The sequence below is a fragment of the Ovis canadensis genome, chromosome 21 (assembly GCF_042477335.2).
Source record: "Ovis canadensis isolate MfBH-ARS-UI-01 breed Bighorn chromosome 21, ARS-UI_OviCan_v2, whole genome shotgun sequence".
Classification (NCBI taxonomy): domain Eukaryota; kingdom Metazoa; phylum Chordata; class Mammalia; order Artiodactyla; family Bovidae; genus Ovis; species Ovis canadensis.
In genome coordinates this window covers 25578562-25603018 of record NC_091265.1, presented here as the reverse complement: position 1 = coordinate 25603018, position 24457 = coordinate 25578562, and the positions used below count along the sequence as shown (strand labels likewise).

The window sequence follows — 24457 nt, the reverse complement described above, 5'->3', positions numbered from 1 at the left end:
CTCCTTGAGGAGAGTAAAGAAAAAATACAAAAGTTACTTGAAAAAATTCATATATGGAAACCAGAAAAATGAGCTCAGTTTTCTGCAAAGAAAATTTCAACACCTAAAATAAAAATTAATTTTGACAAAAAGGTAAAAAAAAAAAAAACATGTTTCAGTGACTTCTTTTCTATGAAATATTTTATGCTATATAAAGTGTATCCAATGGAGAGGATAAAATACACTAATATTAAAACAGTGTAATTGAAACTCTAGTCTATGGGGGTCACAGAGTTGGACACAATTTAGCAACTGAACAATAAACAAATTAATTTTCTACTCCTTGTCCAGTCTTTAATGCCTAAGGAATCTTCTTACAGTTGATTTTGAAGAGATTAAATTGTCTAATGTTTCTTCTTAATAGAATGTAAGAATGGTAAAATTCTGTAAGAGGCAGACTCCAATCAGTTCAGCAACAAATCTAATCAAAAGCTCCTGGGAGACTGAGCTGATAGTTACAGATTAGAGGATGATAACATTATCAAGTGGTCTTGAGGCAAACTGTTTTAATTTTAAACAGAGAACTGTGTCTGCACAGTAGACATCCAATAAATAGTGTTCAGTGAGTGACTGAATGCCTCTGGTCAAAAAACTTCCCAGGTCATTGAGGGGGAACCCAAGGCATGGAGGTCACCTCTGAGCCTGGAATGTATGAACTTCCGGTTTCTAAAATTTCTGCCTCCTTTCCTTGGGCAGGAAAATGGTGGGTATAGTAGAAGAATAAGAAAACCATCACAATTTTTCACTTTCTCTTGAAAGCTATTTTAGTTAAAGGAACTCTGAGAATTTCCCTTAGTCCACAGATAACAAAGATAAAAATATCTAGCTCAATAAAAATAATATTTACCCTCTTTTGAAGTCTGAAAGAAACCAGTCTTTCCATTTTTTGACTGCTCATTTTTGGTTTGTTGAGATAAGTGATCTTCTGGCAACATGGAGCTATTAAACGGATTCTTCCTTTGCTGGGGAAAAATATTGTTTATTAAATTCATTTTATATGTCATAACAGCAACTCAGTGTCAGCAAATGCTTATTATATGCAATAGTTAATAGTTTTGACCAGTAAACTCTATCTGGCATGTTTGAAAAATGATGGTCCTAGTTAATCCGGTCAGCAAAGAATCACTACATATATGCCATGCCAAAAAAAAAAAAAAATCAGACCAAAACTGTATAAAATGTACTCTATTCCAGAGTCTTACAAAGTTAAACTAGAACCAGCCATTTGAATCTAATCTCAGAGGTGAGATTTTTACAGAAGCAAAAAAACTTGGGCCTGAACACATCAAAGAAGTAGTCACAGGTCAGGGTAAACCTGAGGCTCTAATTAGGGCAGATTCACACCAGCGCTCTTTCTACCGTACGGGACTCTCTGTGATAGGTTAAAGTCATACTAAATATGATCGTAACTGACCTTTTCTATAAGGATTTAAGAGTCAAGGTATCTTGAAGTGCTTCATAGTCACTAATACGATCATTGATTCTAATGTCAGAAAACATAACCCAGACGCTTTACCGTCTGAGCCACCAGGGAAGCCCGTATCAATAAATAGAGTTCTGTTTTTCAACTGAAGTATACTTTATTTACAATGTTGTGTTAGTTTCAGGTGTACAGCAAAGTGATTCAGTTATATACATATTTTTCAGATTCTTTTCTCTTATAGGTTATCATAAAATATTGCATACAGTTCCTTGTGCTATACAGTAGGTCCTTGTTGGTTATCTATTTTGTAAATAGTAGTGTGTATATGTTAATCCTAAACTCCTAAGTTATCCCCGCTCCTAGTATTTTTCTTTATTAATATAAGACTGAAAATCAGTGTTTCCTATCTGTAGTTCCATAAATTGAAAATCTTCTCCCACAGGCAGGCTTCTAACAGGGATTCAGGAAGCCATGAATAGGAGTAAGAACAGTCACGGAACTAACAAGCCACACGCCATATGCTTAAAAGCAGCAGCCCCCAATAGTGTCAGACCTTTTATTCTTTAGAGTAAAAAACCTAGGTCCACCAAAAGAGTGATTTCCTATATTAAATAGTAAAACTTATCTATATTTGATGGGAAAAAAAGTACTACAAAATTCCTCTTTTACATGGTACTTTGATAAAGTGAGAGAATGGCATTCTGGCCCCAGATGAGCTTTTCAAAGCCCAAGTTCAATCTACCTTGGCTGTAGATACAGCTGACTTCCTTGTGTTTTCCTGGGATGCATCAATCATGGTGGGCGCTGGATTTACCACGCTGGAACTGCAAAAGAAACAATAATTCAGAGAATAAAACCTTACCCTTTGAGGAAGCGTAAATCATGCCTCTGAAGCCAGAAGCTATTAAGGCAGGATAGGAGAGGAAGTTTGTCAAATCAAACTGCCAGGAAGGAAAAGGGAGTTGGAGCCGAGATGATTAAGCAGCGAAGCAAAAGCAATGGGAAAACAGGAATGAAAGACAGGCCTGAGACAAGGCAAAGCTATCCATCAGAAGCCTTGAAGATTTCATCACCGTGCCAGGCACACAGGAGGTTCATGGTTGAAATTTGTACAAATAAACTTATCTCAAAGTTGGGACCTCACATCAGATGCAGACTAGAAAGTGAGCAACTTGTTCTCAAGAAGGGAACACCCTTGCTGAAATAAGGCCCCAAAGTCTTCTAGAGATTCTCTGGTCCAAGACTGGAATGGCACTGCTTACTCTAACTCAGGTAGAAAATAGCCAAAGCGGGACTTTTCTAGTAGTCCAGTGGCTAAGAATCAGCCTTACAATGCAGGAGAAATAGATTTGACCCCTGGTGAAGGAACTAAGATCCTGGATGCCACGGAGCTACTGAGCCCAGAGACCACAACTAGAGAGTCCGTGCACCGTCACGAAAGATCCCCCCAATGCAGCGAAGATCCTGGGTGCCGCAACCAAGATCTGATACAGCCAAACAAATCAGTGTTTAAAAAAAAGAAAATAGCTGAAGAAAACACTCAGGTGAGACAAGTGGTTGGGCAATGACACAGAAGAAACAGCAGACAGAGATGCTGTGCTGGGAGGATGGGGGATGGGGGCAACTTATGGGGAACCTTCCCCGACTCTCCAGGCTGGCCAGGTGAGTTCTTGTTCAAATACAAGAGGAGTGAGGATGGAGCACAGTCAGAGGATGGTGGGAGGTTAGAAGCCTGCAGCTGGCCCAGAGAGGAGAGGAGAACTCTCCAGACCCTGGCTCTCTACCCCAGGGACTGGGCAGCCCTCGGATGAGAGTACTACTGGAAGCGTGAATGGAGAAAAGTTAAGCTGAGCTGGCTCCATCTTGAACCACCACTCCCTTGGTGACTGAGTAAGAAGGACAAAGAAGGTCACAGTGGCCTTGGAAAGAGAGGAAAACCACCTGCTCAGACTTCCTGCTCCAGGCGCCCCGGCTCAAGGCATAAGAGGGGAGGTCACTATTGCTTGAAAGCACCATGCCTTGTTAAACTCCACCTGGTTAAACTCCTAGTGGCATCACAGAGTCAAGGACTTGGAAAAATACCTCAGAAGGTGCTGGTTTTTCACCAGGAAGCTAAGGAACTGGAGGGAGGGAAGGGGAGCACTTTGCCCCACAGCCAGAGAGCCTTGCCCAAGACTGCTGTCTCTAAACTCATGGGCCAGGTGTTCTTGCTGCTTGATTTCCTTTCCTTCCCCCTGCACTTGGACTGATGCTTCTATGGAGAGGTAGTCCCAGGAACAGGCTGAACACTTGAGGAAGCATGCTTCCTTTTGTTACCTTCCTCGCTGCTGCAGACAGAATTACAGCCGATGAGGCAGACGTATGTGGAACACAGCCTGAACACAGGGATGTGAGAACCTGAGGCGGGGGCAGGATGGGGAGGGAAAGAGCAGGGAACAAGGGTGGGAACTTACAATGGAGCCAGAATTCAGGCTAATATCAAAACACATGGCAGGCGGCCTCTGTTCTTACAAGAGGTGAGCACAAACATGAATCAAGCTGTCTATCAGCCAACAGGAAAAAAGGACCCTGGTCACTGACAGAACTCACAGTAAAGGCAGTCCACAGCTCAGGACTAGAAAGCTATGTCTCTTGAGTGTCACTGTAAGAAGCCAGTGAACAATATGAGGAAGCTTATAGCAGATGTCATGTTCATTTTCTCAGAGTGCTTTGTATCATCTCCCTTAGCTCAGACAATAAAGAATCTGCCTGCAATGCAGGAGACCCCAGCTTTAATCCCTGGGTCAGGAACATCCCCTGGAGAAGGGAATGGCAACCTACTCCAGTATTCTTGCCCAGAGAGCCGTATGGGCAGAGGAGCCTGGAGGGCTACAGTCCGTGGGGTCACAGAGAGTCAGACATGACTGAGTAATGAACACTTTCAACTAGAAATAAATCATTCACATAACCGCAGGACCTGAGCAGACTGCCGCCCTCCTCTCCTACTATCTTCCTCCCTTCCCTCTCCCTCTCCCCAAGAACAAAGGACAAGCAGCGTCCCTACAGCCTCCTCCTTCTGCTCCCTGGAAACCCCACTTCTGCACCCCCAGCCACCACCCCAACCACCCACGCTGTACATCACGTGGTCCCTGCCTGCCCAGGGACGAAACCAACCTCTCTCTTACCAAACCCTCCGCAGCTATGGATTTCAAGCGACCATATAGGAGTGATGCAACCTCACCCCATGCATATGTATCTTCTCTCTTACAGTAAGCGGGGAGACCCCTCCAGAGCATCTCGGCCATCTTTCTGTTCCTCGCAATACCATGTACAGTGTCTGGGACACAACTGGCGAGTGAGTGGCTGTGCAACTCAAGGCCAAATAAGCCAGTGCCTGGGAGATAGCAGCACACACAGGTGACCACTGCTTTTGTTTTTCTTTTCAATCTGTGGTTTGCCAAACTACAATGAGGCAAATTATTTAGGTTTTAGACAAGATGTCTTTGTTCCTGCTATTCAGAAAGCAAAAGAGAAAGAAAGAAATGAGGCATTCGGTGCACATGATCAGACACGGAATTACCGGGAACATATAGGGTTCACTGGGTTCTCTGGTGGGTGGGATAAGCAGAAAACGGGATGAGAGTGAGGTACTTAGTTAACCACAGTTCACAAGTCTGCCTAAATAGAAAAAAATCAAAACAGAGTTTCATGCCTCAAAATGCTTCTGAAAAATGTAGCTACTTCCTCGATTAAGCTCCGGCTTTGTGTCCCTCAAGGAATACAACGATGTTTTGTTTGCCTGTCTTTTACTGGGCAACTATCAACACCGCAACCATCCTATTCTCAGCTGACCTTTGCAACATCCCTGTGCTGTATGTACCCTTCTCCCCATTTTACTAGTGAGAAAACTGAGGCTTGGAGAGGTTAAGGTAGCGAAAGAGCTGGGAATGTGAACCAGGTGTCTGACCCTGACTCCAGAGACAGGCACTGGAATGGCTGGGCTGCACTCCACTGATTCCTCAAATCAGTAAAGCCGTGGTTTATGGCAAGAGGACTGGAATGAGGACGGGGTGATTCTAACTTCCCGGTGACTCTCCCATCTGTCGCTTCCTTTCCACCGCTCCTGACTCCTCCCTGTCATCTGTATGAGCCTCACATTCGATGTCTGGACACCAAAGTTCCACTCTCCCCATTCCACCTCTAAGCTAGAACGGTCTGAAACAAGACTTTGGGCACATCCCTCTCCTGCTCATTACCTTTCTGGGATCCTTAGGAAGGAGTTGGAAACACTCCACCATCTGCCCCCTGTACCCTCCCACTCCTCCTGCCCACTGACCTTCGTGCCAAACCTGGCTCCCTGCCCCTCTCTGCGGTCCCCCCAACCTACCCCCACCCCCTCCCTCAAATGTTGGCTCTGCTCTCTTGACCCACACGCTCGCTCTCACCACCAAGCCTGGTCCAAATCTCACCTCCCTTGTGGCGCTGCTTGCCTATCAGCCCGATGGCAGTGGGTCTCATTGTCTCAAATCTCACCGCACATTTTATTGGTACTTGGAATTAGAATTTGCTCCCTACCTGGTGCTATTTGAAATCAGGTGATTAAATATTCATAAAGGGAAGCATTATTTTTCCTAAGAGAACACAGTCTCTCTATAGCCACGTAATGCGTCTTTTGTTTCTTACAAGCCCTCTCAGAGGGCTTTCCACTGCTCCTAAGATTTCTATTCTTAGGGTGTGTCCTGTATAATAAGATACTGAATACCTTCCACGTGATGAGTTCTTAACAGCATACAGCAGGCCAAAGCTCACACCTTGTGCTCTGTAATTTCTGACCTCAGGCACCCTTCAAAAACTGCCTGCAATACTAGATGTGCATTGGGAACTCATGTACACCCGTAGCGGATTCGTGTCAAGGTACGGCAAAACCAATACAGTATTGTAAAGTAAAATAAAATAAAAAATAAAGAGCAAAAAAAAAAAATACTAGATGTGCACATGTGCGTGCTCAGTTGTGTCTGACTCTTTGCAACCCCGTGGACTGTAGCCGCCAGGTTCCTCTGTCCACGGAATTTTCCAGGCAGGAATACTAGAGTGGGTCGCCGTGTCCTCCTCCAAGGGATCTTCCAGACCCAGGGACCAAACTCGCGTCTCTTGTATCTCCTGCATTGGCAGGCAGATTCTTTTAACACTGTGCCACCTGGGAGGCCTCAAAACTAGATACAGCACTCAGCCAAAAGTGGTTTACTTCTGTAAGAAGATTATTAAACTGTTAGACTATGATATTGTTGTTAGAGTTTGGCTCCTGAAAGTGTCTGCATTTTAATACAAGTCTTTGAAGACTTAAATGAAGAAGAATGTTAGGTACTCTGGTTGGGACACGTGGGGAAGAAGGCCTTCACAGCAGTCTTAGAACTACATCACCTGGGCAGTGGGACAGCCCATCTGCTTCTACGTCCAGCTGTAAAGTACTTCTAAGCACATGCAACAACTTTTAAAGCTTTTGAACCTTAGGCAGGCTTTCCCTCTAAAGCAGTTAAAAATGAATTCCCTGGCAGCCCAGTGGTTAGGACTCTGCGCTCCACTGCATGGGCCATGGGTTTGATCCCTGGTTGGGGAACTAAGATCCCACAGGCTGCGTGGTGTGATCAAAAAACCAAAAAATTAGTAAGGAAGTTAAAAATAACAATGGACATACTCTTCTGAGGTATGTTTCAGAATAAATATTAACTGTGGCTGGACTCAGAAGAGAATTTTTCAAGTGATTTTTCTCCCTGTGTTTCTTGCCATTGCTGCTTTCTCCCTTCGAATTGTGAATTCCTTAGATGTAAGTGCTGTGCCTGGCACCCAGCATTGTGCTAACATGTGTTACATGCAATGAGGCTTGAACATGTGAAAAAAAAAAAAAACACATGAAGAAATGGCTCAGGGCTTGAGTGAAGCAGATTCATAAATATACTATGCCAGCCTTTCGAGTCAGTATTTTTTTTTTAAGTAAAATATTACTTCTCTGGTTCTTCCCCAGTTCATGCTACAGATTTATTTAACACAAACATTCCCATCCATCCATAAGGCACACTGATGTCAGAGTGAAACTATCCCTCACAGGGATAGTTTGGGTATATCTAAGATTCTATAGGATTAGCAGGATTCTTTTAAGAGCTCAATATGAGTGATTCTGTAGAGCAGGCCTCCAAGAAATGAAACAGTCACATCACTGGATTTGCAAGTAGTCCAAGAACAAAAGATCAAATGCATTGTCCCAGAGCTTGGCTCATCTCTACCCTGCCTTTGGGAGTAAGTGAAGTGCCTCACACTGATCTTATTATAGAGGGTTAAGTAGCTAATCCCTCTGCAAAAGGGAGATAGATATATACAAACAAAAGCTTTCCAGGAAAAAGAGCATTAGTGGAAAAAACAATACTATTTCAGAGCTAAAGACATTGTGTTAATTGATAGGTTCCCATTCAACACAGAGTAAGAGAGAGGGGTGTCAGAAGTGAGCATCATGGAAGCACAGGAAGTGAAGCTCAAAGATGAGCATTTTTTGGTTCACTATGATAACATATAACGAAACAGCACTTTAATTCTACCAAAAACAAAGAAAGGTGGGGTGCACAGCTTTTGCTTACCGGAATACTCATCACTTTCACAGCATTTCATAGGAAAATTCCCAGAGAAAAATCTGCCAATGTCATGGAAAGAAACACCATAGTACAGGCTTTATCCTATTCTCCCTGAATTCATTTTGGGGACATTCCCCAGGGATATTTTTGATTAATGGGCATCGCAACCCCTGCAGCAGCCAAGCTCCCTCCTACCTCCATGCCTTCTTGTTCTCCATCCTGAATGCTCCTTACTTGTGGTTGTCCAAATTTGAGAATAGCCCTCAAAGTCTCCTCCAGCTTTTATAATCACCAGAGCTCATGTTGATATGTCTGAAGTGAGGCAGTCTTGGCAAAGCAATAAAACCTGGATGTTATCAATGCCATTCTTACCTTGTAGCTTAAATTTTTTCTCGCTGTCTTAGTCTCTTTTTCTACTGGATCCCTGGGGTCCAAAGGACTTCATTCAATTATTTATTACTCATTTGTTTATCCATTAACCCCTCTTTCACCATTATTCTCTATTTAATAATTCATTATATCATAAACTATTCTCAATCAATCCATCTCTCACTCTCCATCTATTTTTCTTTTTAAAAAATTTTAAATATATTTTCCCATATATTCTTCATTCATTCATTTATTCCACAAGACATTTGTTGGGCACTGTTGTCTGTTCCAGGAAGACAGCAGTGAACAAAATGAAATGCAATAGCAGACAAAGTCTTTTTCCTCGTGCAGCTGAGAGGAGGGGACAACAAACACACAAAAGTGAATATGTAATATAATGTCAGGTAGTGATAAGTGATGGACGACAGTAAGAGAGGGAACAACATTCATTCACTTGGTTGGTCCATAGATACCAAGTACCTACTATGTGCTGGATATATCGTTGGAAGCTTGGGGGATGGTGGTGAGTGAGACCCAAGTCCTCAACCCAAGAGAACACCACAGTGATACCTAGCCCTGGGAATCTGGATTATTAAAAGTTGCTTGGGCAATTGCATCATACAGGTCACAGTTGAGAACTTCTCTTCCCTGGTGGTTTAGACAGTAAAGAATCCACCTGCAATGCAGGAGACCCAGGTTTGATCCCTGAGTTGGGAATATCCCCTGGAGAAGGGAATGGCTACCCACTCTAGTATTCTTGTCTGGAGAATTCCATGGACAGAGGAGCCTGGTGGGCTATAGTCCATAGGGTCACAAAGAGTCAAATACGACTGAGTGACTAACACACACACTGATGCTAAAAGAAGTAGTTAGAACCAGGTTATGAAGAGTCTTAAATGTTGACCAAAAGGCTGCTGCTGCTATTGCTGCTGCTGCTGAGTCACTTCAGTGTCCGACTCTGTGCGACCCCATAGACGGCAGCCCACCAGGCTCCCCCATCCCTGGGATTCTCCAGGCAAGAACACTGGAGTGGGTTACCATTTCCTTCTCCAATGCGTGAAAGTGAAAAGTGAAAGTGAAGTCACTCAGTCGTGTCCAACTCTTAATGACCCCATGGCCTGCGGCCCACCAGGCTCCTCCGTCCATGGGATTTTCCAGGCAAGAGCACTGGAGTGGGGTGCCATTGCCTTCTCCAGACCAAAAGGCTAGACTTTCTAAGTCACAAGGAACCATCAAATGACTTTACGATCCAGTTTACTTTTTAGAGTCATGATCTGGTAGCTGTGTAGACAGGTTCAATCCAATAAGGACATTATAACAGAAATTTAGGTGAGAGATGGTGAAATCCTAATTGAGGGAATGGAGAAAAGAGGAAACATACAACAGAATTTGAGAGATGCGTTTAGAAGAGATTTGAAGTGTTGGCAGAACACTCAAGAGATGACTAGTAATTGATAACTGCAATATATCCACTATATTAGACCCTTCCCGATGTCAAGCTGAACCAGATCCCCATGTCATCCCTCTGCCTGTCCTGTCCTCTGTCTCCCTAACAGAATCCTTCTTATCCTTCAAGAAATCCCTTAAATATAATTATTTCTGGAATAAGTTCCTCAAGGACAGGGATCATATCTTATTCCACTTTGAATTCCTAGCTACCCCCTTGTGTACAACAAATACTCAACAACTGTTTACCGACTGACTGAATGACTACATGGAGAATGAATTTCCAACCCTACAGAATGACCTTTTGGTCATTCTACTAGGTGCTAGAAAGATGCTAAATCTGTGTTTTTCAATCAACTGCAAACAAGGATATTTAAACATTTCCAAAAAATATCCTAAAAGTAAACCAAGCCAACACATGCCTTAACGGCTCTATCCTCACTATCCTTACCTGTGTCTCTTTGTCTTATTTTTCTCTGCATCTCACTCTTAGACGGCTTTTCTTCTGGCTTCCTATTTCTTCTGCCTGTGGCTCAGGCTGGCACACAGCGCCCCCTGTGACTTCTGCTGCAACAGTAGCAGCCATGGCCTATTACTGACTGTCATCTGTTACTAGAGCCGGTTTATATGTAGTCAGAGTAGGCTACCACGTCCTTCGTGTGGTGTCCACTGCCTCTAATGTAACCTCCTTTACACCTAGGAACTTGCTTTCTATGGTTGAAGGTTCTGAACCTTATCAGGATACATTCTCAGAGTAATTCTTTAAGCTTCTGGAAACAACCAAGAAAAGGAAAGAAGCTCAAAACTTTCATCCACACTGGCTTAAGTTATTAAAAGCTTAAGTAAGCCTTAGGGCAGAATGCACGGTAGAGCGTTCCAAGGGGAAAGGAGGAAACCATAAGGGAACTGAAGGATGTGGGATGGCAACGAGTGTGGGAGGAGAAACCAGGAGAAGAAACGAGTTGGGAAGCCTAGAACACACTTGAGAAACTCTTGCTTTTGTTTTTCATTTTTTTAGAGGTCTGGGCTGACCCTGTTTGTGGCCACATACCCACTCCAGCATTCTTGCCTAGAGAATTCCGTGGACAGGGGAGTCTGGCAGGCTAGAGTCTATGGGGTCTCAACGAGTTGGACACAACTCAGCAACTAACACTCTCGCTTTTTACTTTCAGCCAAGATGATATAAGCTACCAGAGGGACCAGTCCTCAGAGGGGTAGTCTTAGGGGAAGAAATTGGAGAGATAGAGGGGAACTAAAAAGGTCAGTCCACTTCTGGGCTCCTTCAGACCAAAGTAGCACCAAGGGTGGGGACACGTAAGGCCCTGATTAGTCGAGAGACTACTAGACTCTCCGTGATTCCCTAAGCACCCAAACTTTTTCCATAGAACATGTCATCTCAAATAATAAAGGTGAGGCTTCTCATCCCAGAGCAGGCCTACCTCTATACCCAGGAAACACACGTTATTCCTCGTTGGGGAGGCAGGATCTGATGCACATGAAATTTCTCACATTTTCATCCTCTGCTCCCCATCAAGGCTCAGCCATGCCCTGGGGATTATTGTGTGCCTGTCCCACAATTATTTGGGGGTAGAGACACGATGTGCTATCAAACTGCGGACCACTGTACCAGTGTCAGTATGTGAGCTGCGTGTTACTGGTTTTACAACAGGTACAGACATCAAGAGTATGCATTTAGAATCAGTTACAGCAATTTGCTGAGACACCACAGCACATCCTCAGTGGGCTTATGTTTTGCATGCCCTTGTTGTTATCTTTATTTCACTTTTTGAGTATTCATTTTTAGTATATTTTATTAAAGGGCTCAATCTGTGATGACTAGAAATAGAAAACACATAAATCCCAAACACCAGCCCTTCACCACTGTTTGTGCCAGTACTACCCAGCAGCCAGAACTAGAGTTGAGCACACTTGGAGTTTTCTTTGCCGCTCGAAAGAGAACCTCATCCACTGCCCCCCACCCCTCTGTTCATCAGAGCCCTCTCTGCCTCCTCAGGCTATAGATGCAAAGACCAGTTTCAAAGGAACGCAGGTAGCTTCTCATGCTTGAATACATGTTGAATACCCACAATGAGTTAATTATTCACAAACAGAAGCGCTCAGAATTGTGCCCACAACAGAAGAAGGACTCCTGCCCCAGAGCTCATTAGGGGGAAAAAAAAATCCTTCAGAAACTGCAATACCCCGTCAGGGTTGCCTCACGCTCCCTGACTCCTGACTAAGAAAGTATTGACAGGTATTGAGTCATTCTATTGAAGTTCACTTAGTCTAAAAGTACAGGCCCCAAAATATGCTTAACACACCCAGTTCCCAAAGGTTAAAGTATAGGTGAGAAACAGGCTGGAACCTGACACTGAGTAAAGCAGGAGTTTCTGACACAGAGAGAAGGAAGTTAACAGCTCCTGCTACAGTTCTGGGTGATCACCACTCAGGCCACGTAATGAGCGAAGTATGCCGGACACATCAAACATGTTTATTCCTGTCTTCTTGGCCTACCTCATCTGTGTTATTATAACATGTTAGTCACTCAGTCTTGTTCGACTCTTTGCGACCCCAGGACCGTAGCCCACCAGGCTCCTCTGTCCATGGAATTCTCCAGGTAAAAATATTGGAGTGGGTTGCCATTTCCTTCTCCAGAGGATCTTCCTGACCCAGGGATTGAACTCAGGTCCCCTGCGTTGCAGGCAGATTCTTTACCATCTGAGCCATTGGGGATTGCCAACCTAATATAAGATCCCCTGCAAACTGCCCATTTTCTTTCTTCCTGAGAAATGCCAAGTGGTACTTTTACCTCATTACATTTCATCTCATAACGCCCTGGTGAGGCAGCTTGGTCCTGAGGTACATACAGATGAAACCTTAAAGATGTGTCTGAGGTCATCCAAGAAATGTAACCAACAACAGAGACACAAATGTGGACACTATTCCCAGCCTCAAATTGGGAAAGGAAGGTGGGTACCCACCAGGCCGCATGGCCACAAGGAAACTCAGTCAAGCTCTAAGGGCCGTCGCACCTCGGTCCCTTAGGCCATTTGAGATGAAATGCGTTCCTGGGAGAAGGAAAGAAGTCCTTCACTATCTCCTGGAGTTTGCTCAAACTCATGTCCATTGAGTTGGTGATGCCGTCCAACCAGCTTCTCATCCCCTGCCACCCCCTTCTCCTTTTGCCTTCAATCTTTCCCAGCATCAGGGTCTTGATAGAACATCACAGATCATCCTGGGTGGGGGCCGGGGGGATATGGTGCCGCCTACCACCCAGGAAAACAAAGCGAGTCCTTTCTAAAAGGGAAATGGATAAACAACAGGTACCTTAATAGACTCAGTATTCCATTATTCATATAGCATAATACTTATATTTGACTCTGAAATGCCTGTTGGTGCCTATAGAATAGACCCACTCTCTCATCCACAAATCATATTGAAAACATCCCCATTTCCCAGGTGTCTCAGCCTTGGACCCTGACTCAGTGACTGTCCCATCAGCAAATTCACTGACTTCACTACAGTTGGAGATTCTGATTCAATCGCCTTCACTGAGGAACTAGAGATAAAATGTAATTGTCCTTCAATCAAAGAGTAACAACTATACCGCCAATGGACAGATACCAATGGGAAGACCCCTAAATACCTAAAAACAAATCATCTTGGTTGAAAAAGTTTGTGGCAACATAGCCTCATAATCAGCTATATCATAGAAAGGATGTACAAATGTAATTTTGATTGGTCAGGTGATAAAAATGGAAAACACACAAAAGCAAGACTGAAATATCCTGACAATCTGCATCCTTAAGAGGCGTCTATTCAGTACCTACCATGTATCAGGTATTTTATGTACTATTTCTCATCAGAATCTTTCTTATACAGTATGATTCCTACCTATAGTTAGGAAAAGACATTCAGGGAGATTAAATGACTTGCCTATGGTCAAATGGCTAATAAATGGCATATTAAGGACTGGAATTTCCATCTGCTTGGTTTTGGTGCTTAAATTTCTTTAATTACACCAGGCTGTTACAATTTGATCATCACTGATTTCTTTCTTTTTTTTTTTTTTTTGGCCACATTTGTACAGCTTGTGGGGATCTTAGTTCCCCAACCAGGGAAGGAACCTGGGCCCACAGCAGTGTAATTATCTAAGTCCTAACACTGGATCACCAGGGAATTCCCCCCTCCATTCATCTCTTTCCTTCAATGACTTATTCCACAATATTCATTTTGGAGTACATTTTCATTTACTCTATGAAGAAACCCTTAGTACAAATAACAATTTTAAAAAAACAGCTCTAGTTGGTGCTGGAAGAAATCACCACTTGACATTTTAATTTTATTTAATATGTAGATTTGTTAGACATTCTGGAAGCTGAGAAAGAATACCACTCAGGCTTTGTTCATATCAGGGCTCAGAACGCTCTCATCCATGCCCTCCTCCCCACATCCACGAGACCTGGCTGGCCTCTGCATGCACACACACAGCAGGACCTAGCCAGGAGCCCCACGTGCAGCAGCTCTCCCCATGAGCTCGGTCTCACCTGGGGCTTGCTGGGGCTACATCTTCCGGCTCTTCTACAACACCGGTTAGCTCTGGGGGGAGGAACGCATCCTTGTGGACATTATTCACCCAGCTTTCCTTTGCCCTGTTTGCTCTGTCCTTACTCTGCTCATCTGAAACAGGAAACAATAAAGGCAAGAAGGTTATCCTGTCTGCTCCACAATCTACAACTTCATATCAGCTCTAACCTCTGAAGGCTGGAACCTGAATGTCAGGCCTTCCCTTAGCACCCAGGCAGTCACGAATGAGTCTGTATACTTGAGATTAGAATTATCAATACATCTGTGAGAGGAGTCGTGTTGTTTAGTTGCCCACAGGTAGAGTCTCCAGAGAGCATGGGCGCACCTTTAAATGTGCGGAGGCGACTAAAGCAAAATTGCGACTGCTCTAGGTGAATCTGACCTGAATTGGGGCCAGAACTTATTGTGTATGGCCAGGGGATGCTCAGGGCAGGGAAGTTCTTGTTGGGACAGACACACCATCATTACCAACTCTTTACCGAACAGCTCTACTCAAGGCTGCCTTCTGGGATACAGAAGGGAACAAATGCTTCTGTTCTGGAATGTTCCTCTCCACTGCCTCCTCCTCTCATAGTCTCTACACAGCCAAATTCTACAAGTTCTCAAAAGCTAGCTCAGATGCCAGAGCCCACTTAAAACCTCTGTGATCCCTCTTCAGGAAATAATCTCTTTGGCCCCTGAACACCCACTGCTCTCTACCTGCACCTCTTGGATAATTAGCATCAGCTGAGTGATGACCGAGTTTGAGGCAAAGTGCTGAGTCCCTGGCATGCATTATACTCTGAGGAGGGAAAAATTTTCCAAGTTTACAGATTTCAAAATTGAAGACCAAAGGGATCAAGAGACTTGCCTAAGGCCACATAGCCAGTAAGCACCAGTAATACTTCCATCAGTGTTAAGAATTCAGATGAAGCAACATGTGCTTAGTCACTTCAGTTGTGTCTGACTCTTCACCACCCCATGGACTGTAGCCTGGTTGGCTCCTCTGTCCATGGGATTCTCCAGGCAAGAATACTGGAGCGGGTTACCATTCCCTTTTCCAGGTGATTCCTGACCCAGGGATTGAACCCAGGTCTCCTGCATTGCAGGCAGATTCTTTACTGTCTGAGCCACCAAGGACTCCCAATTTCCAAATACATTCATAGGTCTCTCTACTCATAAGTCTAGTTTCTTTAGCTGCAAAATGGAGCCCTCGGTATAACCCATGGGACCCTTCAAGATTTCTGGAGTTCTGGGTGGTTTTGGGAGGGTGCATGGCACAGCTGGGATTTCAGCCCTTCTGATGTAGAGCCACACTCCTTATAGACTGGGGCTGACTCCTTGTGATGAGCTGTGCAGTGCTCATAGCCCATTGATGACCTTAGGCAAGTTACTTCACTTCTCTGAGTTTTACACATTGCATATATATAATGAGGATAATAATACCGACCTTATAAGATTGCTACTACAATTAGAAATATTAGGGAAGAAATGCCTATAACATATTGGATGCCAAAGAGGTAATTTCCTTATTGAGAACAGGTTAGAACTAGACAGAGGCTAGTTCTCAGGGGTAAAGGTTTACACTGACTAGCGCAGAGTTAATTAGAGAGAAGGCAACTGGTAAATATTTAATGAACTCAACAGAATTCTAAAGAAGCCTCCAAAATGCTGTCTTTACAGTCCCTTAAATGATGTACTTGGTTTTTAAAGAAGTACCAGGTGTCACAGTCATTGAGCAGGAAGGCCAATCTCTTCCTGTTACTCTACTCAGGAGAAAAGGTTCTGAATTTTTAGTTAGAGCCAAAGAAAGAGGAGATGGTAGATCCCTAATAAGAGCTTTCCAGGTGGTACACTGGTTAAAAAAAAAAAAAAAAAAAACCTGCCTGCCAATTCAGGAGACACAAGAGATGTGGATTTGATCCCCCAAGGTTGGGAAGACCCCCTGGAGTAGGAAATGGCAACCCGCTCCAGTATTCTTGCCTGGAACATTCCATGGACAGAGGAGCCTGGTAGGCTACCGTCCAAGAGTCAGACACGACAGAGCACACGCATGCACACACACACACACAGAGCCCTTATAAGCCTCAATTGTCAATGTTACTCCAAGTCAATATGGCAGCTAAAGGGCTTCCTTTGTTCTTCTTTACCACACTAAGTCACTTAGCTCTGACTTCATCCATCCAAACCCAAGAAGATTTTGACCTACAGGACCACACATTATGCAAAGCACACCCCTAAATGATTTCCCTCCGCAGATTTCAGGAGTGATGGTGACACCCTTCCCTTCTCCCAAGGGCTACTTCTCCCAAACAAATGCTGCCTTGAGAGGCACTAGCCCAATCAACTTACCTGCTACCTGGGGCCTCTTCTTCCTCATGGATGCTCTGATGATATCTGCACCGTGGATTCTGTCTCTGTGTCTTTTTGCCTTGGCTTCATAAAACCACTGGCCACTCATATTCTTCAGTTGCTGGTCATCCTTAACTTTTTCAGGCAAATGTCTACAAAAGGAAAAATGCTTTGTTATGAATCCACAGTAAGTAAACGAGTTCACAGTGACACTGCACAAAGAAGTTGTAAGCATATGGCCAAAATGAAGCTCTCAGTGTTTTACGAGATCCCACAAACCTCCCAGATGACTAACCAGTGTATGCTTTAACTAAAAGGTCACAGGATCCAATGCCAACATTTTTCAAAAATTCGAAGATTAAAGCCACGATCCCCGGATGACGCCTGAGATTTCTCAAGAGCAAATTCACTTTTCAGCTGCAGGCTTATGTGTTCACTGTTGAAATGCAAATACCCCAGAGAAAGAGGGCATATTACGTTTCCCTAAGCCTTGGTTTCCTTATTTTTTAAAAGGGGTTAAGGAATTTCCCTGATGGTTTAGTGGTTAAGACGTCACCTTCCAATGCAGGGGGTGCGGGTTTGATCCCTAATTGGGGAGATAAGACCCCCACATGCCTCAGTGGCCAAAAAAGCAAAACTTAAATAGCTGCATGCTGTAACAAATTCAAGACTTTAAAAATGTCCACCTTAAAAAACCTTTAAAAAGGAAGGGGGTTAATAATAGTAACTCACCTCGTGAGATTTCTATGAGGATTAAGTTAGCTAATGCATATACACTACAGTCTGCGTACGCCTGGCACCTAAGAAACACTGAGTGGATAACTGGTGGGGAAGTTATCAGCTCATCAGTTCTTGCCATTTCAGTAAAATGAACTTATCAGAAACTTTTGTGGAAGCCTATATGTCCCTGGTTGTAAATTCTAAAAAAATGAATTCAACAAGGCAGGCTGGGATGAGGGAAGATCAAACTTAGGTGGGGTAGGGAGTGCAGGCAGGGATAAATTCCATTTGTGCAGACACTGCTTCTAAGGCTTCCACAGTCATTGATGCTCACGCAAAAGCTAAAATCTAAAGAAGAAACCAAGTACCACCCTCCTAAAGCTTCCCCCATTTTCCAACAGACAGAAAAACACTGTTCTGCAATGACAAGTCTCATAACCTCCACATCTCTATCCATGTGGATAAAATGAGAGTCAAAAAAATCTATCTTTTTTTGTTCACAGAGCTGTACGTAAAGTAAAATAAAAGCCTTAAGGAGACTTTCAACTCTTGGAAGATACTGTGCTATAAAAACCCAACAGGGTTTGATGACTGTCATTCAAGCAAATACGCACACTACCTAACGTAGCAAATCTGAGTGTTTTAGCCAGAGAATGTGCAGGGTGGCCACACCAAGGCGGTGGCAGGGCTGTGTGTAACGGCTGCACAAAGGCCCACCTGGGAAAGAGGAAGGCAGGAGGGATAGTCACCAGGGTTCTGGCAAGTACGTTTTCTCTCTCCAAAGCATGCCTGAAGAGACACTTTCCAGCCAGAGTCTGACTCTCTGCTGGAAACGTCTCTGCTCTCCACTTAAAAAAGTGGCCCTAGGCCAAACATGTCCAATCACAACCCTTGGATACACGCTGTAGTGACAGCCCACCACCAAATCCTAACAGGGACAGTGTCTTCACTTCATGGTTCCCATGAAATGTGGCGAATGATTTCCCATTGCCCAGATTTTCTTTTTTCAAATATCTTTATTGGAATATAGTTGGTTTAAAATGTTGTGGTAGCCTCTGCTGTACAGCAAAGTGATTCAGTTATACATATATGTATATCCACTTTTTTAGATTCTTTTCCCACACAGGTTATTACAGAGTATTGAGTAGAGTTCCCTGTGCTATACAATAGGTCCTTACTAGTTATCTATTTTTATATATAGTAGAGTGTACATTTTTAACAGCCAGGACATGGAAGCAACCTAAATGTCCATCAACAAGAATGGAAAAAGAAGATGTGTTCATTCAGTCATTAAAAAAAAAAAAAAGAGTGAAATGATTCTGTGGTAAAAGAATCTGCCTGCAGGGTAGGGGATGTGGGTTTGATCCCTGGGTCCGGAAAATTCCCTGGAGAAGGAAATGTCAACCCAGTCCAGCATTCCTGCCTGGGAAATCCCATGGACAGAGGAGCCTGGATGGACTTAGAGACTCTCATATTGAGTGAAGTAAGTGAGACAGAGAAAAACAAATATTATATGATATTGCTGACATGTGGAATCATTGCCTTGATTTTCAGCAGAGCAAGTAATCCACCCTGGTTGCTGATGGAGCTTTTGCCTTCTCTTCCCAAAAGGACCACATTCAAGTTCAATGCCAGAAAAAAGAAGTCCTTCCAGCTCTCCATGACTAGACAGTGAGCCCCTAGGGGCAGGGCCTGTAGTCAATATATCTTTGCTTTATATCTTTCCAGACATGGAACAGTGGGTGTTCACTCAGCACTTCTGGAAGGAAGGAATATCCTATGCTGCCCCTGACCACCTGGCTTCAGGCTATCTTTTCAGATTCGTTTTCCAGCATTTGCTCCCATGCTCCCCACCTGACTTCTCACTGATCTCCAAACTGGTCTTGCATGACCTCTGCAGACATTAAGGGCAGGAGGTTGTGGCAGAAAGACTACGGGCTTTGGCATCTCCCCAGATTGGGTCCAAATTCCAGTTCTGACTCTGCTTACATGCCATCTTTGGCAGCTTCCTGTACCCTTCTAAGCTTCAGTCTCCTTGTTTATAAAGACAGGGGGAAATAATAGGTACTCTGCAGGACTTCTAGGATGATGAAAGGCAGTATTTACCTGGAAGTACCTAACAGTTCCTGGATCCTGGTAAGAGACCAGTAAATGTAAATTCCCTTGGGATGTCTTTCTCTCACGTCTCTGTCCAGCACGTGACCCCTCATCCCTCAGATCTATGCACCGCCTCACCGGGGAAGGCTTCCCTGACTCCCGAGGGCACCAGGCGGCCGGCCCTTCTCCGTGCTCCCACAGCTCCTCCATGGCAGCGCTCAGCACGCCGTGTTCAATGATCTGTTGGCACATCCATCTCACACACTGACCTGCGAACTCTGCTAACCCCTTGAAAGCGAGGACTACCTCCTAATCACCTTTCTAACAAGAGCGCCAGCACAGAGCCTGGCATGGAACTGATGCCTAGAAACTGTTAAGTGGATAACTTATTAATACGTAAATGCACAGCAGCCAGCCTGGTGGGAGTCGGACAAGAGATGGGAGCCTGTTGTTCCTGGGCTTGAGTGAACCAAGCTCCATCACAATGGCAGTGCCTTCTCCGGTTCAGGCAGGACACTTCATCTCTTGGAGGATCAGGAAAATGCCGAAGGAAATCTGACATCAGCCATGAGCTTGTTGAAGAAGACCACAAACCCTCAGAGCGCAACAACGCCCAATTTCCCTTCACGAGGTTATTTATTTACTTGTTTTTGTTGTTCAACTGAAAAGCACTTTGTAAGTGTCTTTAGGCAATGCTTGATCTGCTCCTGCCTAACTGTCTGTCTCCAGGACTCTGGCCCCCCTAAGCCTGCAGTACTGTGGGAGTCAGGCTTCCAGTAAGGTCATTACAGTAAAGAATTCAGGCTGGGTTCCTGGTTCATCTCTTTTAAAGTGGCAAAAAAAAAAAAAAAAAAAAAGGAAATACTTTCAAATGCATTAAGTGCTATTTATATATTTCCTATCATGATAATCACTGCCAGAGTTAATCAATCTCTTTTTCTATCTTAGCCATTTGGAATATTTTATAGATGAAACCACATGGAAGACATCGAAGCCCAAATTCTGCAGAGATGTAGATTACAAAAGAAATCACACCATCAGGGACTTCCCTGATGGTCCAGTGTTAAGACTTGGTGTTTCCACTGCAGGAGGCGCAGGTGTGATTTCTGATTTGGGAACTAAGATCCCACAGGCTGCACAGCATGACCAAAAAAAGGAATAAAAAGAATCTACCACCTAGGCAGTGCTGGTAAAATCTTCTTAGCACCTGGAGAATATTATGGGTAGTGAAATAAGTCAGACAGAAAGACAAATCATATATGATGTCACTTACTTGGGGAATGTGCTCATTCCACACACTAGCAAGGTAATGCTCAAAATTTTTCAAGCTAGACTTCACAGTACATGAACTGAGAACTTCCAGATGTACAAGCTGGGTTTAGAAGAGGCAGAGGAACCAGAGATCAAATTGACAACATCCATTGGATCATAGAGAAAGCAAAGGAGTTCCAGAAAAACATCTGCTTCTCCTTCATTGACTACACTAAAGCCTTTGACAGTGTGGATCACAACAAACTGGAAAATTCTTAAAGAGATGGGAATTCCAGATCACCTTACCTGTCTCCTGAGAAACCTATATGCAGGTCAAGAAGAAACAGTTAGAACCAGACAGGGAACAACAGACTGGTTCAAAATTGGGAAAGGAGTACGTCAAGGCTATATATTGTCACCCTTCTTATTTAACTTCCATGCAAAGTACATCATGCAAAATGCTGGGCTGGATCAATCACAAGCTGGATTCAAGACTGCTGGGAGAAATCTCAACAACCTCAGATATGCAGATGATACCATTCTAATGGTAGAAGTGAAGAGGAGCGAATGAGGGTGAAAGAAGAGAGTGAAAAAGCTGGCTTAAAATTCAACATGCAAAGAACTAAGATCATGGCATCTGGTTCCATCACTTCGTGGCAAATAGAAGGGGAAAAAGTGGAAGGAGTGGCAGATTTTATTTTCTTGGGCTCCAAAATCACTGCAGATGGTGTCTGCAGCTATGAAATTAAAAGACGCTTGCCCCTTGGAAGAAAAGCTATGACAAACCTAGGCAGCATGTTAAAAAGCAAAGACACACTTTGCTAACAAAGGTCCATATAGTCAAAGCTATGGTTTTTCCAGTAGTTGTGTACAGATGTGAGAGTTGGACCATAAAGAAGGCTGAAAGCCAAACAATTGATGCTTTCAAACTGTGTTGCTGGAGAAGACTTTTGAGGGTCCCTTGGACAGCAAGGAGATCAAACCAGTCAATCCTAAAGGAAATCAACCCTGAATATTTATTTGAAGGACTGATGCTGAAGCTGAAGCTCCAATACTCTGGCAACCCGATGGGAAGAGCCAACTACTAGAAAAGACCCCGATGCTGGGAAAAACTGAGGGCAAGAGGAGGAAGGCGTGACAGAGGATGAAATGTTTGAATGGCATCCCTGACTCAATGGACGTGAGCTTGAGCAAACTCAGGGAGATAGTGAAGGACAGGGAAGCCTGGCATGCTGTAGTCCATGGGGTCACAGAGAGTCAGACATGACTGAGTAGCTGAACAATAACAAAAAATAATACAAATGAATGTCTATGCAAAACAAGAACAGACTTAGGGATATAGAAAACAAACTAATTGATAATAAGGGGGAAAAGGAAAGGGGGAAGGGCAAAATAGGGGTACCAGATTAAGAAATACAAACTACGGAGGAGCCTGGTAGGCTGCAGTCCATGGGGTCACTAAGAGTCGGACACGACTGAGCAACTTCAGTTTCACTTTTCACTTTCATGCATTGGAGAAGGAAATGGCAGCCCACTCCAGTGTTCTTGCCTGGAGAATCCCAGGGACGGGGGAGCCTGGTGGGCTGCCATCTATGGGGTCACACAGAGTCGGACACGACTGAGGTGACTTAGCAGCAGCAGCATGTATAAAATAGATAAGCAACATGGATATATTGTACAGCACAGGGAATTATAGCCATTATCTTGTAGTAACTTTTAAAGACATATAATCTATACAAATACTGAATCCCAATGCAGTACTAATAGGAAACATATAATATTGTAAATTAACTATACTTTAACTTTTAAAAATTTAAAAAAAAAACTTCTCTACCAGCCTACACTGATCTCTCATTTTTCTTGAAATTGTACCAACAAATTAGCATTTGATTCTCCAGTTGTACCATTTAGCTGAAGTGGGGAGAAGGGTAAGTTTCTTGGCCCTCACGCTTTTTACACCTTACCATCCTCTCCACTTGCACGTTATACTTAGTAGTGAGCTGAGGACAGAGAAGATGCTCAATAAATACCCACAGGCTGCTGGACAAAGCGAAAGCAGAAGAATACTCAACCTAGAGAAGACACTGTCCTGGTCATGCCCCTATTCCATCAGCTAATATACGCTAAGCATGTGTTTTATACTGGGCTTCATGCATGGCACTTAACATGCATTATCTCATTTAATCCTTACAGGTTTACTATGATGCCCAAAGAATTCAGTCAATTGCAGAAGATGGCCAACTTGCCTCCTCTGTATGTTAAAGGCCTTATCTGTTCGTTTGCTTATCCACTAGTTCATTGATTCCCTGCTGCATACAAGGTCTATGCTTGGAACTGTACATAAAATAGTCTACAGCCAGTCTCACTGCCAGTGCCAGCTCCCGTGGTGCAGAAAGAATGTGAGCGCTTCCACAGAAAAGCCTGAATAGCGGCACCCTTCATCCTGGGTTCAAACAGCTTTCTTCCTTGTACTTACACAGCACACCCCAGATTCTAGCTATTCATCATGAGGAAGCAAAGGTCTAGCATCATAGGCAGAACCTGGACGATGTTATCTGATCAGCTGTGGATAATGAGAATCAGCAGACTGGCCAGAGAGGCTGACCGTTTGATTCCCTAGATAGTATTTTTAACCACTCAGCATATTCTGGGCAAGAGGGTTAGACTAGGTGATTTGAAAGTACTCTTACATTATTGTTTTGAATACGAGAGCTGATAGTTACAAATGGCCTCACTTCAGAGATGAATTGAAACCCAGAGGGGTTAAGAGGTTTGCCCAAGGCCACACAGAGCCAGGACCAGAAGCCAGCCTGCCTCCTCAACCACATTCTTTCTGCTGCTTTCCCACCCTGCCGGGGACAGCCAAACGTGGCTATGATTTCTAAGACAGCTGTCACACTTCACTCTTTCTATGAAGGAGTTCAACCTTTGATAAAGAATCTGAAAACAAGCACACGTGAGAATGAAATAAACTGCATAAAGCTCATTACAGCGGAAAATAAGACCAAACACGCATCACCCACGTTGTGGCTCCATGGCAGGTCCCCAGTCTGCTGTGAGGCAGTACATTGTATGGGAAACACAGGTTTGTAGTTGGATGAGCAAGGTTTCACTCTTACAGGGCGCTTAACCTCACCCCTCCCACCCCCCATTTCCTCCTTGTTGAGTGGGTTCGGCTACACCGTCGCGTGGATCAAGGGGGAAAATGTGACACTGTGTACAATGTCAACCCGGGACAAATGTTGGTTCCTTTCCCCTTTGCTTTGACAGAAAACACCATCAGAGGTGCTGGAAGGCAGTTCTTCAATGACAACTGCCTTCATTTCAAAGAATCTAGGGCTTAAGGCGGCAGCGGAGGATCACAAGATGTGGTCGCGGTTGAGATGATATCTACTGCAAGAGCACCCATCACCCTAGACGTGGTTGTATGTTTATGGGCTGGGGGCACAGTGCTGGCGGTGTACAGACACCCAGGGGCAATGATTTCCTGCTGGCAGTGTGACGCAAAGCACAGGAAACACCACCTCTAGAGTGTGTCATTTTCAAACCATAAAAGACCAAAATTATATCTATGTATGTGTGGTGGTGTTTC

The 24457-nt window shown here is 44.0% G+C and overlaps 1 protein-coding gene across 13 annotated transcripts in view; it reads right to left on the bottom strand.

Annotated features, from left to right (window-relative positions):
* Nucleotides 1-24457, bottom strand: part of SYTL2 (synaptotagmin like 2) — a 122505-nt gene that overhangs the window by 37166 nt on the left and 60882 nt on the right. For all 13 annotated transcript variants that reach the window (XR_011251570.1, XM_069564790.1, XM_069564794.1 and 10 more), the window contains exons 3-6: nt 16798-16949; nt 14427-14559; nt 2205-2286; nt 887-1001 (exon numbers count right to left, since the gene is read on the bottom strand). Coding sequence is in view for 12 of the 13 variants with exons in the window: in XM_069564790.1 (XP_069420891.1) it covers nt 887-1001; nt 2205-2286; nt 14427-14559; nt 16798-16949 (482 nt within the window). In the remaining variant the exon portion in view is untranslated. The remainder of the gene's footprint in view (nt 1-886; nt 1002-2204; nt 2287-14426; nt 14560-16797; nt 16950-24457) is intronic.